We start from the raw sequence: 15,161 nt of genomic DNA, 5'->3' as shown, positions 1-15,161 counted from the left end.
CTGATTTAATTAATTAAATTAAAATAAAAAATGAAAATTAAATATAATTATAAGATAAATAATAAAATGATATTATTAAAAAAATAAATATGATAAATATAATTGCACCAACGACCAGTTACAGCCATGACCCATGATATGAGGAGATGTTCACAATACACGGCTGCAATGGCACTGATCCGAAGAAGAAGGGACGAAGAAGTCGCCGCCGCAATTCATTGTTTGTCGTTTTTCCTTTTTATTATTATTATTATTATTATTATTATTATTTTTGTCTTTTAAAACAAACTCATTGTATGTCGTTAGATTTTAAGAAACCACCTCCGATTCAACAACCGTTGACGTGTCGAAATATTTTCGCTTCGAATTCAAACGCACTAAATACGGAGTAGGAGTGAGTTACATGTGGACACGTGGAGATGACTAATGGATTCGGATTGAAGCAACTGCCATTCTCTTTCTGCCGCCAACAGAAACTGCCATTTCTTGCTTTAGAGCTTTTGAGCGAGGCCTAGGTCTATTTCAGAAGGGCGCCTTCACTGACCGAAGCCGAACTCATCGACGATGGTTCGATTGTTGTCCATCCTTTAAACTAGTCGCATTCAAAGAGGGCTTTAAGGTTTCTGAGATTCGTGGATAACAACTCCTTTTTTCGACCATCGTGAATTGCTTCTATATCCATGGTCAAAGCAGCGATTGGGGTTTTTTCTTCACATCTCGGGGGTTTCTCCTTTTTTTTTTGTTTCATTTTCTTTTATTAAAAATGATGCAATGCATTGTTACTTGTATTATCAATGTGCAGCGCAGCTGTGCAGGGTATAATTCGTGGTTACCTAGTTTCATCTCATCTCTGAGCTTCAAGCAAGGAAGAAAATGGTTTAAATTGCCAAGGTGCGAATACTTTACTAACCTGCTCTGAAAAATTATAATTCGCTGTGCAGTGATTGTAGAAAAAAATATATATTGCCCAAGAGATTAGTTTCCATCTAAATAAAATATAACCGTATTTGCACGTTCTATTAACTAAATTTGTTGGGTTTCTTAAAATAATAATAAAAAGAGATAAAAAAATGTGCATTCCATAACTCATACAGCTTAAAAATTGGGAGAGAAAAAGTAGGGCTGGGCAATGAATTGAAGTTGATTATTTGAACTCAAGGATGAATAGTTATGTGGAAAACAAAATATCAGGATGCTGCAGGCTTCAAAGTCAAAGCTCCACAAAAGTTGAATGTTGGTGCACTTGATAGGACGAACTCCTTGCCCTGCATCTAAACATTGATGATTCTGTTGAAAGGGACAACTTGTTTGGACTTTGGAGGAGGTTTGGCAAAGGAACTTAGAAAAGGAACAACAGGAAAAAAAGAAAAACCTTGGGATGATGGGCCCAAATCCTCTTATCTGGATTTGAAGGGTCCAACCAAACATTATCAAGGGGGCAAAGCAGATTAGACAAACACTCAACATTTTCATCCCTTAACCCTCTATGGAAACTAAAGTTCCAAGTCAAAGCTGACAGATTTAACAAATAAGAAAGGAATTTTGAAACCACCTCTTTTTTTATACAAAGAAACAGAAAACAAGGATGGAAAAAGGTCTTTTAGGCGAAGATCTTCAATCCAAGTGTCCTCCCAAAACCGGATAGAATTACCAGAACAAACATCATACCTGACACAACTAAGAAACTGCGGGAGAAGTTTATGAATTGCCTTCCATGGTGTTGTTAGGCTAGCTCTCCTTGATGCACTAGCATCCCATCCATTCTTTGAGCATCCATGAATACTCTTCACCATTTCATGCCAAAGCCTCTCTCACTCCAAAGGCCATTGCCACAACCACTTCCTTAGCAATGCCAAATTCTTTTTAACCACATTACCTAGACTTAATCTCCCTTCCTCTTTGCTTCAACCCACAACCTCCCATCTAATTAAGTGATCTTTTTTACCTCTGTCCTTGGGATACCACCTAGGGAAGCAAAGAAGTTAGAAAATATGATGAGAGATTTCCAAAGAGACCGGGAGAAGAGGTAGTAAGTAGGTAGATTCATGAGGGTAGCTCCTATCAAAGTGATCCTACCACCCAAAGAGATATAATTCTTCTTCCACAAAGCTAACCTCTTCTCAAGCTTCTCTATGACTTGAATCCAGAACCTACTTTCCGTCTCTCCTTAGGGTTTGCCCCTAATGGAAGCCCTAAATGGGACATAGGCCAAGAGGATATAGAATACTCAAGACAATCTGTAACAACCTCAATCTCCACAATCTCCAAATTGATTCCCACTATGCAGCTTTTTTTCTAGATTGATTTTCAACTTGGAGATTCCTTCAAAGGCTCTAATAATCTCCTTCAGGTTTCCCACCTTCTCATTATAGCCTCCATCACAGAAAATCACCAAATCATCTACAAACTGAAGATGAGTATTTGGAATTCGGTTTCTGCCTATTCTCCATCCCCTTATAACATCTTCTCTATCAGACCTAGTGATAATTCGATTGAACACATCAGTTAATAGGGTAAAAAGGAAAGGTGAAAGTCAACCCCCTTGTCTAATACCCCTATAGGCTGGAAAAAAATCCCTTACCACCCCATTTACTAGGATGAAGTAATGGCAAGTGCTAACACAACCAAACTAACATCCAACTACACCACCTTTCCTCGAACCCACATTTCCTCAAGACCTCTATTAGGAACTGCCAATCCACCAAGCCATAGGCTTTCTCAAGATTTAGCTTGCATACAAAGCCTCTATGCTTGGATTTCTTCATCTCCTCCACACCTCCATTGGCAATCAAGATCAGATCAGTTATTTGTTGTCCTCAAATGAACCCCTTGTGCTTGACCAATGATGGAGGGAAGGGCTTCTTAATTCCATAAAGAAAGAACCTTGGCTAGAATTTTATAATACTTGTTATGAAACTAATTGGCCTGAAGTATTTAGGATGTATAACATCAGGTTTCTTTTGGATTAGATCCAAGAAAGTATCATTGATTCCATGGCTGACTATGTGCTTATTTGCAAAATCCTTAAAGACATCATACAGATCATTTTTTATCACTTCCTAGAAATCATGGTAAAAAGCCATTGTAAAACCATCTAGGCCTGGAACTTTAGATCTATCCATTAAGAACATCTCCTGTCTAATCTCTTCTTCCTCAAAATTCCTTTCCAACCACATCTTCTCTTCATCCAATCTTGGCCAATTTACCCCTTCTATTTCTAACCTTTCATTCAGGGGTCTTCTATAAATTGATTTAAAGTGGTCCACAAACTTCCTAGCAATATCATCCTGATTAGTAAACACATCCCTTCCTACCTCTAATTTAGACAGAAAGTTGTTTCTCCTCCTTCCAATTGTCACATCATGAAAGAACTTAGTATTTCCGTCACCTTCCTTAATCCACTTGTGCCTTGATTTCTGCCTCCAACTTATTTCTTCTCTTAGAAGTACCTCTTCCAAGTCCTTCAATTGTCTCCTCAAATCTCTATCATCCTCAGCCAAATTAGCTTGAAATTCTTTCTCATCCAACTCTTCCAAAATGGTCCCTATTCCACCATTTTATTTTGGATCTTAGCCTCTACTGTTTCTTGTGAAATCTTACCCCTTTCTACTTTATCCCCTTCAATTCCTCATTCCACCAAATCTTTACTCTATTCACAAAGTTCTGGTGGGTTAACTACATGTTCTCAAACCTAAACTGTCTAGCTCCATTGATAAAATCTTCCAAACCTATTGTTATAGGACAATGATCCGAAATTACCCTAGGCAAAGCTCTAGACACCAAGTTTCCCCAATAATTTCCCAAGATAAGTTAAAGATAAGTCTATCCAACTTTGACCATAGAGGGGTTTCCTGTAGGTTAGACCAAGTATGTGTTTGGTTCCGTTTACATTTATTTAGTAAACGATGCCACATAGACGCCCCATCAGCAAAGGCCTCATTAATTGCATCCGTACGTATCGATGTTTGTAAAAGCAAACATCAATTTCTGTGTGCCTCTCCTGTTTCAGGAATCTACATTTTGGAGCTTCCTGAAACGGGTAGGCGTTTATTGGCACTTTGCTGATGTGGTGCCTAATGGCGCCCATGTGTCATAAACGCCCTCATTAATTGCTTTTCTCGGTTTTGCAGCCACACAAGTACAAAACGTTTACTCGATAAACGCAAATGGAACCAAACACCCTCCAAGTGAGTCTATCTTGTAAAAAGTGGAATTTCCTCTAACTCACAATTGACAATAAAGCTTTTAAACTTCCTCGTGCTAGTTGTAATGGACTTTTGGGAATTACTAGTTTCTTCAGAAAATTGTATAACATTGAAATCCCCTCCCAAACACCACAGACCTTCCCATAAACCCTGAATTACATATAACTCATCCAACATATCATTCCTTTATCTATAGTTATTATTGGGACCATAGGCAACAACCAAGTCATAAAAATGATCTTTTCCTAGTTGTTACAAAATTTAGAGAACTTTAGGCCATCAAACTCCTTCAAGATGGAAGACTAGAAAAATATCATGTATTCACCTTTCCCATACCGGCATTGATGTTGTGTCTTTCTGGGGAAAAAACTAAAGTTTCTTTCTTGATGCACCAGCAGATAGTGAAGGGCACAATTCTATTACATACGACCTTGCTTGCTAAAACCCCTAAGAAACCAAGATAAAAATGGCATGTTGACAGGTATAAACCCAATTTGTCAACCATTCTGGAAATAGCATAGAAAAGTCTTGTCTCCCAACAGGAAAACTGTTCTCTGGAAATTTTTTATGACCATTTTCCTGATATACCAATGAACAGAAAATGAAAAATGGGTTTAACAATAGAGCTAGATCTCTATAGAGGGGATTTATTTCTTCTGCGTACTAGAAAAAATGATTAAATTTTCTAATGATAGACTGAACAAGGATGCTTGGGAGTTGCACAATAACTTCTTGTGTGGACCCTAGCATAGAGCAATCAAAAAGTTGCTTTCACATTCAATTGTGGCTTGTTTGGTAATCATTTTGGAAGAATATGCAGTTGAAGCAATTTAATTAGAGTCATGGAATTATCTATCAAATAAATAAATAAAAGATTCATGGAATCCATTATCAGGAAAATTTAAATAAAATATAGGTGCTTTTGATGGAAAATCAGTATAGACAAGCACTTTCCATTTCACTTAGAAGGGAAAATCTGATTGCAAGTTCTGCTGCTACTGTAAATCAATTTAGAGGGATATATGATGTTGCAAATTTGTTATCATTATTTGGACTTTCTATGGAACCAGCTAAAGAAGCTGTTTCTAAGTACTGCAGACATGTTTAAATTGTAGAATTGTTGATATTGCTGTTATTTTAAGATAAGGTGCTCTCTCTGGTTCAGATAATTTGATAGTTCTTCATTTCCCGCTTTATGTTTTGCAGGTCTTATAATAGCTAGTGCTCTAGGAAGAAGAAATATTTCAAGTATACCATAAAAATCAAAAGAACTTCATCTAGAGGACATTATACACCGAAACTTGGTTTATGTACTGCCATTAACTAGATCAAATTTATAGTGATTAAGGTGATTTTTTGTTGGATAATATTTCCAAGATTTTATCTTCCTCTACTAAAGTTCCAAACCTTTACAACCATTGATTTTACTTGAATAGCAGAAGGGAAAGGACAGCATCTAATACTCATCTCAGACTTAATTCCAAATATTTGGGGTTGGCTACAATTATCCTCTCGTGCCATTGCCTGCTATCAAGATCCATGTTTTCTGTCAAATTATAAGTCCTTGAATCATTCTTTTATCATTTCAGATCATGTTTTCTTTGGTCTTCCCTTTGCTCTTTAAAAGCCTAGTAGCTGTCTGGCACTGGAGCTGAATTACAGGTACTGAATAATACTCAAGACTTGTTACATGCTTCCAAGGGATATGAGGGATCAGCTTCTGTTGTTGAAGTTTCCAATTGATCAAATAGCATTCATGGAGTTCCCGATGGCCATACATTCTTAACTAGTAGTCTATTGATACATCAAACCTCTTGGTTGTGAAGTTCTTTTGGTGTCTGTATCAAATGATTTTTCATCAGTTCTTACTGGTTGGCAGGAAAATGAGACCCATAAACTCTGGGATGACGAACTTAAACAGTCAATAGGCGTGAGCTAATTTTGGTCACATTTGGAACAGATCTGTGTTGGATGTAATTTTGGTCACATTTGTCTTACCATGTGATACTGTGCCCCTAAAAGTGTTGGTGTGCTGGATGTGTTTCACCATCTAAGGATTCTGTTTTTCCTGTTGAGGGAAACCTGGCATTACTTGTTGATATTGTCATTGAATGATGTTTCTGAAAAGCAGAATGGGATGAGGAGCATGAGAATGGTGTAGTTTGTCTTATAGGCAAGACGCAATTACCAGAATCTTATTATGAGATGAAAGGAGATGCTGATTCAATTTTAGTTGAAATGGAAGATCAAACTCAAGGAGGTTTACCCTCCAACACCGGATAAGTCTAAATTTTGCACAAAATACTGTTTTACAATTATTTAGCCATCTATTTGCAAGCATTTAGACACTTAGACTTGTGAAGTATTGTTCTGTCTGTTTTTTTTCTTTATGGTCAAATATTTTAATGTCATCAATTTATCAGCTCATTATTACAAACAGGAAAAAGCAAAAAACATAGAATAATGGTTTTCATAAGGGCTCTTGGTTAAGATATTGTTATCCTTGTTCATTATCAGAGTTTGATCTTTTATGGATCAGGTAGACTTCATTCTTTGTTAAGCAATCATCAGTAGTAAGATCTGAAATGGTTTATTTATACAAATAATAAAATATAAAAATCTTGATATTCTCAAATAATTCAGTTTCACATCAAGCCATTGAATGTAGTGTCATTGGGAGTTTAGATGATATACACGGTATGCCATTTATGAGTATGTCTGCAACTCAGACTTGAGGCCATGTGAATTGAACCTCAACTTACCTGCCAAAGGGAAAAAAAAAAAGAAAATTTAGCCTATTTTAGAGTCTAGGATGTTGTATTGTACCCTCTTGACTTAAGTTTGTCATGGAGTCTTACAACCTGTATGGTTAAGGTCATGCACAGGCTTATCAATTTTTCTTAATGGCCTTCTAGATTGAACATTTTGATCTGTTTCTCTTAAACAGTGTCCTGTCCATGCATTGGACGATCATTGTGTTATCACTTGTTCTTTTTTGGCTCCAAGGGGCTACACAACTGGGGGAGGGGGGTAGCCCCTCCCCCCCCCAAACCCAGGTGCAGGTGGGATTTGATCCCAAGTCTCTCTGCTACAACCAGCAGGAGGCCTTACCAGCTAGCGAGTTGGCACCTTGCCATTGTGTTCTCACCTTGTGGAGTGAGACTTCAGCTCCACTTATTTGTTTAATATTCTATAATTCACATTTTTAATGGGGTCAAGCAAGCTGGAGGTATTAAATGTGCAATTTGTTAGTCACCATGCCATCTTCATTCTTTACCTTATTTGTATGGTTGTGGCTTCATGGCTCTTGAAATGTCTTTTGTTGATATTTCGATTCCAGGTACCTTGGTTTATAGCACAACCATCCCAATCATTCCTCACAGGTCACAACATCAATTCCATTCTATCCATCTCCCCAACCTTTTGCAGTCTTTAAAATTTATTTGTTCATCTAGTTGCTATTGCGGAATTTCTTTTCTTCATACGGATGACATAACCATCTTGATTGACTCCTTTATCTGATCATCTAGTGGAAATTTGGAATTATTCTGTTTTTATATAACTATATAAGAAAAGGTTTCATTTGATTAATTTAGTTCCAGGTTTCCTTGGAGATGCTAATTCCTAGGCTTATTTTTCTTCTTAGACATGCATCTCAACATCTTGATCTCAATTGTGTTCAACTGTTCATTCTGTATGCTACCATGGCTAGCTAAGTTATTTTTCTTGTTCAAATTATTGTCAAATAGGTTTTCCTTTTTTTTTTGATAAGTGAATTATCATTTAATTAATTGAAAAGATTACAAAGATAAGGATCCAGCTACTCAGGTGGAGTATACCACCAATAGCAAACATAATCAACATATTTTGTTTTTGATCCAGAGCATGAGCAGCTTTACTATATAACCTAGGTTTATAAACAAAATTCACATTGTTCAAAACTATAACTACAGACAAAATCCTATCTACCCAACTAGCAAAAACCCAAGAATTTGGTGTCTTTCCCTCGAAGAGCATTAACCATCTTCTTTGAATCTGAAAAACTATTTAAAGACATTGTTATGGGCCTGGGAATAGGATCTCGTCACGGGTCGGTCCACGGGGAAAATCTTCTGTTTTCCCTTATTCCTCCCTGTTCTTGATGAACCTATCTTGGCGCCCTAATGGTGATTTGTCCAAGAGATCACCTAACTCTCCTTGCTCTTTTTCTTGACTGAAATTTTCGATGCCTTTATTGAATAAAATCAGCTCCTTAAATAGGAGATTACAAGAGATAAGAGTCCTACTTTTAGGAAGACTCCTTGCTAATTAGGAAGACTCCCTACTAATCTATCCTATTGAACTGATAAGATAAGATAAGACTGAACTGATAAGATAAGATAAGACTGAATAGATAAGACTCCTACTAATCCCTACTACTGAAAGCAGATAAGGCAAGAATACTGAATAGATAAGATAGGATGAGAACACTAAATTGCTGCTGCTGAGAACACTAAATTACTGCTGCTGCTGCCGGTGTCCACATCAGACGTTGCTTCAAAAACCACCCTTAGCTCAGCTTCAATTGGTTCTTTCATAAACCCCAGATTGCCACCCACAGAAGAAAAAATTTTAGGATTAGTATAAGAACAAAAGCCACAACTCCCTCTATTTCCGGCACTTATTCCACCATCACACTGAATAAAATAGCTTTCCATGCTCAGAGAGACTAAGCATATGCTATCCTTTTTTACAACATTTCCTGTGGGGACTAAATCACACTCCTATAAAGATCTTAAAGTTTTATTTACTGAACTGAAAACCCAATTACAGGACCTAGCAACTTCCTGAAAACTATATCATTTAGAACTTGCCAAACAAAATACCATGCCACTTCCGGCCATGACAAAATGTTGTTTAAATTAATCCTGAGTACTCATTCCCATATTCAGAATTAAATAAAAAAAATTGTTGCAAATAGGTTTTCCTTTGACTCATCTTGTTGTCAGGATAACCAGTATGAGGCTATTAGGTGATTATCACATTGACTGTGGAAGCAGTATCAAATTACAAGCAAACTTTACTGATCCATAAATGACTTGGACTGAGTCAGCATCAACTCGCATTTCTTTTTGGTGTTGTGAGGTCATTTATCTTTCCCCCCTTACTTTGATCTCTTCAAAATTCAAACAGACAAACAAATTTTTTTAGAGGCAGATACACAGTGGGTTTCCCAGGTCATGCCGACAAGAATCTACATGACCATCCTCCCCACCTCCAGGGTTGTCTCAAGGCATCATAGTAGCAGTCTTTACCCAATAAAGTCAGATTCTGTTTCTAATTTAGACTCAATTATGTCTGACCATTATAAAATTTCAATTCGTTATTTAATGAACATGGACGGCTACTATCATTCACAATTTTAAATTGACAGAGAGAGAGAGAGAGAGAGAGAGAGACATTGTTAAATTAAATGCTATTGTTTGTGAGCAAGAACTTAAAGAGATGAATTCATCAAAAGGAGTACTGAGACTGCTTTGCTATACCGCGTGCAATGACGAGGCCTTCTGCTTTAGACTCTAGTGGACAGAAAAAGGTCTTTTAAGCATGTTGATACTTGGAAACTTCCTGCAGGTGCATCGTTAAATACAGAGATCCAAATTCCTGGGTGAGCTTTAGTACTGTTGAATCGTTTAATATATTCGTAGTGTGTAAAGTGTAAACTATCATCACATCACTCGCCAGTTACTAAAAAAGCAGCCGCACCACTTTTCCCATCCAAGTTGCGCTCAGTGCCCCAGTCTTAGCTTTGTGTTATAGAGCTGCTGCTCCTACTTCTTTCCTTTCCACTTGCCAATTGGCCAATATATAGCCCCCCTGCAAACCTATGTCCTTTGTTCTTATGCGCACCTACTTCTGCCTCCTTGCCTTTGGTGTTCTATTTTTAGTGCGCATGTGATCGGATCTGATTCTGAACCCATCTGATCCGATTAAGATCCGAGGAGTCCAGTTATTTTTTTTTTGCATGTCAACATTAAGTATTCCATGCTCATAAATTTATGGTGTGGCTTGACCCTAACACTACAGAATCTGAACCGATTGCAATTTGCAAGCAAGTAATGTAGTTGTTTTAATACCAGACAATTAATTAAGCATATTTACATCGATGTTAAGGCATACTTGCAACAATATATAATGGGGGCAAAAACAAAACAAACTACAAATGCTAAAATGGGAAGTTCCGAATTGAATCCCTTGTTCTTGGGCTTCAGGGGGGCTTAAGGCTAAGGAATTAAATTTGTGGAGAAGGCATGGAGGAAATTGATCCAAACATCATCTTCATCCTCATCTTCGTCCCCCACGCTCTGGTTCCACTGAACTTGACAATTCTCTCCCACCTCTTCATTCCTTGCAAACCGACCTCTGATGCGTGGCCTACTGTCCGCTAACGTCTTCCTACATGCATACTGCAACAAGCAAAACCATGTATAACTATAACATACAAAAACAAAACACAAATACATTTGAAGAGAGAGAGAGAGAGAGAGAGAGAGAATGAACCTTAATCTTCTTATTGAAGTTCCTCTGATTCCTCTTGCTTCGGTATCTTTCAATTCTTTCTTTTCGCTCTTCAGCACTGTAACGAACAGCTTTGTTTGATCCTTCGGCACTGCAATTCTCGTGAGATAACGGGCTCCCGGAATGATGACTGTGTTGCACCGTACTAATGGCCTGCTACAAAATACAAAACCCAACAAACTTCATTATACGACCGAGCTAATTAGAAGAAAGACGAAGGGTTTAAGTGGTGAGCTAGCGCACCTGCAAGTCGCCCGTGCTATAAACCTTTCTCATGGTCATGGGACATGTCTCCAATTCCAAGGCCTCTGGACGAGATTCATTGAAAGATGAGAAAATGGGTTGGTGAAGCTGCTGCTGCTGCTGTTGATGATGATGATGAAACTCGTTATTTTGAAGTGAGTGACTGCTCATGCTTCTGTGGATGAGGCTGGGTCTCTGAACGTAATGACTCAGTCGCGCATTCGGTGTCCCGTAACTGCTGCTGCTGCTACCGCTGCTACCAACCTCTGATTTCAGTGCTGCTAAAGCGTCACGAATTGAGTCGAACTCGTAGCTGATGATTCCGCCCGGAACAAATGTTGGAGGAGATGCCACGGCTGGGAAGAATAAAGGGGTGCTTGCCATGTCCGGCGGGTAGCCGACGAGATTGGGGGAACTGCAGCTAAGCGCGTACAGATCTCCATGTTCATACATGGCGCCAGCGAGTGGGGTTGGTAGCGAGTATTATGGCTAGTTGTATGCTATGGAGTATGGAGTATGGAGAGCAGTCTCTCAACCCCTCGGCCTTTTTATGCACGAGGAAAGAGATGAGTTGAGTTGCACTGCTGCAGTGCTGGATGCCTGGACAGTGACGTGGATGCTGATGTATAGTTGAGAAGGCGTTGACCCGCCTTTGCATTGCAACTCGGACGAGTCATCAATCATCATGTCCATGGACCCTTGATTCCAGAGTCAAATATCCAGATTATAAATAGGGGCCGGTCTCGAAACTCGCATCTTTTAGCTTTGAGGAAATCCTGTCTCTTCATAACCACATCACTGATATCTCTCTGAGATGTCCCTTCATCCCGTCGTTATAAAATGGCTTTGAGAATATTTGCACAGTTTCTAGCTTTGAGGTGGTCTAAAAAAAAGTAGAAAAAGTTGAGAAATCAGACCCAAGATGCGTACATGCCTCCTATTCCAAAATCCAAATGCATGGAGATGGAGAAGTCTGGTCCAGAGACTGATACGATTCTAGATACGCCTGAGTTTCAAACAAAACCGACTCAGAGCAACCCGAGGAGACCCGACTGACCCAGATAAAAGAGTTGAACTAGCAATTTTCAGTAATCACTAATCAGTACTTCCTTGGAGTTGGAGTACTGGAGTTTGGGCTTGCACAGTGGACACCGACTGCTTGAGTTTAGTAGTTTGGGCTTGGTTTAGCCAGTCACCGAATGACACACAATGCAGACAGGTGAGTGACGCACTCAGACGGTCTATTTGAGATATGCTGGAGTAATTATGGTTAACAAAATGGACTGATAAAGGAATCGAACCATTGGTGATGGCTGGGCCTGGCCGGCCCTGGGCCCCCTAGGATGTTAGATTATGAGATAATAAAACCATCTGAGTGAGGGGGAGGGGGTACCAGTTGTTCACCTAGACATTCGGTCAAACAATGGGCAGGCAGGAGGGGCGCACTTTTTCACTGTAGTCCAATGTAACTCCATAATTCAATTGTTGCTTAGGCTTTATGTTGCCTCAAGACTCTCTCAGAGTCAGAGACATCGATTCGTACCCAACTTGCATGCTGAGGCAAGAAAGGAATAGGCCCCCACCACTTGCTCTCGCTCTCAAATAAGAAGCAACGCACAGACTCCGGATCTGCTACTTAGTACTGGCCCCTCCTTCCCTCCCTGCCGTGCTGCCTGCCTCTCACTTCTAACCCAATTAACCCAATTACATGCCAACAGCTGTTCTCCCCTCATTTGGATACCCTCTCAGCCTCTCTGACTACTAGGTTGAGGACTTTCCTCCACTAGTCTTTTTTTTTTTCCTTTTTCAAATTGAATTTCAGTTTTCTTAACAGATTCAATCTTTTTGTTCTTCAGTGCTGCTGCTCATCTGATTCATCTCTTCTCTCACTCAAGCAGTCAATGTAGGAGAAGAACTAGATCAAGCTGCATACAGCAATTAAGGGCAAGGTGTACCACTTAGGGTACTGTCTTCAACATAAAAAATTATCAACATCTTCTAAGCCCTGTGCCAATTATATAGGGTGGTTGGCCAATGCCATATCCATTGTTAAATTATGGGTTCTTAAGCCATTTCTGATTTTTCACTACTTAAGCTCATGTATTGTTTTGATTTGTCCCTTTGCTCTTTTAGCCCTTTCATCAATTCTTCTAACTAGTTCTGTAGTGGTGTTGCTCTTTATCTCCAAAATCCAAATTATCTTTTCTACTTCTCCTCAATTCATCATTTATTGAAATTATTCCTAGGTTTTTATTCATGGTTTTCCCACTCATCGATCTCAGAAGTTAGATTTCTATAACACAATTTTTTGGACACACTGTTTCTTGATTTCCAACATTTTCCTCTATACAATATAGAGATAATGGAAATAACGAAATGTTTCCTTGAGCTGATTTCTTTTATGTCAAGAACCGAGAGAAATTTAATTAATCTATCCATGCCTTCTAAATTTGCTACTCAAGGTGATTGTTCTGAGGTTCAAAAAGAACAAGGGAGAATAGTGAATATAGCAGGAAGGCTTCCACTAATGGCATTATTAGATAAATCTAGTTTTCAAAGTCTACACAACTTGCTTACTTATAGAGAAGTGTTCTTCTAGAGATGAAGTTGTGATCAAGGATCAAGAAGGTGAGAGAAAATTCTTTTCAGTTCCATCCTAGCTATCGAGAATAGAATTAGAGAGGTTACTGTATTGAAGAGCAAGGTAAGAGAAGGGAAGTGGTAGAAGAGAGAGGGGAAAAAGATAGAGTTTTGGCTGCTTGAGAGAGAGAGAGAGAGGGGGGGGGGGGGGTCAAGTGGCCCTTATTTTAATTGGATACCCATTCATCACTTTGACATAATTTAGTACATACCATGTGGGGAGCATATAGTTCCAATCATTTATTTTAGGTTAGGGATGATTAAGAAGAGGGTTTAAACTTTAGGCTCCATTTGGGAAGAGTGCAAATACAAATAGGCAAGGCTCATGAAAATGACAACACACTCTTCCCAAACGGAGCTAAAGACAAATGAAACAGATAGAATAATACTATCATTGCAAGTAAAACCCCAACTTCACCCCCAAAAGAGATGGGGGGACTAACCTGTTACGTTACAAGCTAGAAAATCCATAGAAACAAATTATAGACGTGGGTTTTTCACTTTAGCATAGAGACGAAACCCTAGTTTTTGCAGCTTGTTCAATAAAATCATTAAAGCTCAGTTTGGGAAGAGTATAAATACAAACATGTAGAGTGCAAATACATACAAAATACAAGGTTTTGCACTCTACATATTTGCATTTGTACTCCTTCCAAACTGAGCCTAAGATAAAAGATTCTGATCCATTGATATTTAAGAATATAACAGAAGTGTGGAGCCCTCAACTCCCAATAATAATATTCTAATAATAGAAGTTTGGTTCTGTCTTTTGATGATGATGGGCATGTTGAAATACTTTTAAAGTTATAGGGTTTTACCTAAGAAAAAATTAGCCAAGGTCCCCCAAGGGCGGCTCTAGCTTAGGAGGGAATGGGATGGGCATCTTCTCTGCTAGACCCACAAGAATCCTCTATACCTGTTCATAAGGACAAACACAAATGTTATAAGAAACTCAAATACCAATGATGATCACGTAGAACCAAGAGATATGGTGAGAGCAAATTTGGTCGGAAACTAAAAACTACCAACTTAAAGCTGAAGATGGAGCCATTTGGAGGAGCCAACTCTCAACTCTCAACTCTCAACTCTCTCTCTCTCTCACACACATACACACAATTCACTAGTCCCCCCACCTGGGGGCTTATGACCCACTTGAGTACAAAGCCAGTCGTCCAGGCACCCATTTTGACGTAATGCACAGTGCTTTCACTTGATCAACTTGTGTATTTCGAAGTGTCAGCCAACTTGGCATTAAGATGTCACATGCAACTAACAAGAAAAACAATCTTTTTTTTTTTTTTGGGGTTGGAGGAAGGAGACCCTTCGTGTGGCACTGGATTTCAATACAGCCTTCTGCAGATGCAGATGCAGAAGGCAATTTTGAGCTGCTCCAACAATTCATCCTTCTATTTCTTTTTTTGTTCCACTTTTTCTGGATCCAAAGACACCTTAATTCGACATTCTCTAGACAGATACAACCAACCCAGTTGAACCCAATTAAATATTTCCTGTTTG

General features: G+C 38.8%; 1 protein-coding gene and 1 long non-coding RNA gene across 5 annotated transcripts; one reads left to right on the top strand and one right to left on the bottom strand.

The window, feature by feature from the left end:
* Positions 1–321: 321 nt before the first annotated feature.
* LOC104599223 (uncharacterized) lies at positions 322–13,489 on the top strand. Of its 3 annotated transcripts, none has more exons than XR_016081871.1 (3): positions 322–891; positions 5,412–12,771; positions 12,863–13,489. It is a non-coding gene; the product is annotated as an uncharacterized LOC104599223 (long non-coding RNA). The 3 variants fall into 3 exon arrangements; XR_016081872.1 differs by having other exon boundaries at positions 323–891; positions 5,412–12,225; positions 12,863–13,485; XR_735493.2 differs by lacking the exon at positions 12,863–13,489 and having other exon boundaries at positions 358–891; positions 5,412–5,867; positions 6,085–6,681.
* Positions 10,307–11,459, bottom strand: LOC104599222 (uncharacterized). 2 transcript variants are annotated; one of them, XM_010261670.3, is made up of 3 exons: positions 11,007–11,459; positions 10,746–10,919; positions 10,307–10,651 (listed from the first exon to the last, which is right to left on the bottom strand). In XM_010261670.3, exons 1-3 carry the CDS (start codon positions 11,457–11,459, stop codon positions 10,469–10,471), a joined length of 810 nt encoding a protein of 269 aa, XP_010259972.1. In that variant the 3' UTR covers positions 10,307–10,468. The 2 variants fall into 2 exon arrangements, with proteins under 2 accessions (XP_010259972.1, XP_010259973.1); XM_010261671.3 differs by having other exon boundaries at positions 10,746–10,916.
* Positions 13,490–15,161: the final 1,672 nt, after the last annotated feature.

This window comes from Nelumbo nucifera, chromosome 2 (assembly GCF_055504915.1).
Source record: "Nelumbo nucifera cultivar China Antique chromosome 2, China Antique-T2T, whole genome shotgun sequence".
Taxonomy (NCBI): Eukaryota; Viridiplantae; Streptophyta; class Magnoliopsida; order Proteales; family Nelumbonaceae; genus Nelumbo; species Nelumbo nucifera.
Note: the sequence above shows the minus strand (reverse complement) of the source record. Positions and strands in the feature narration are given on the sequence as shown.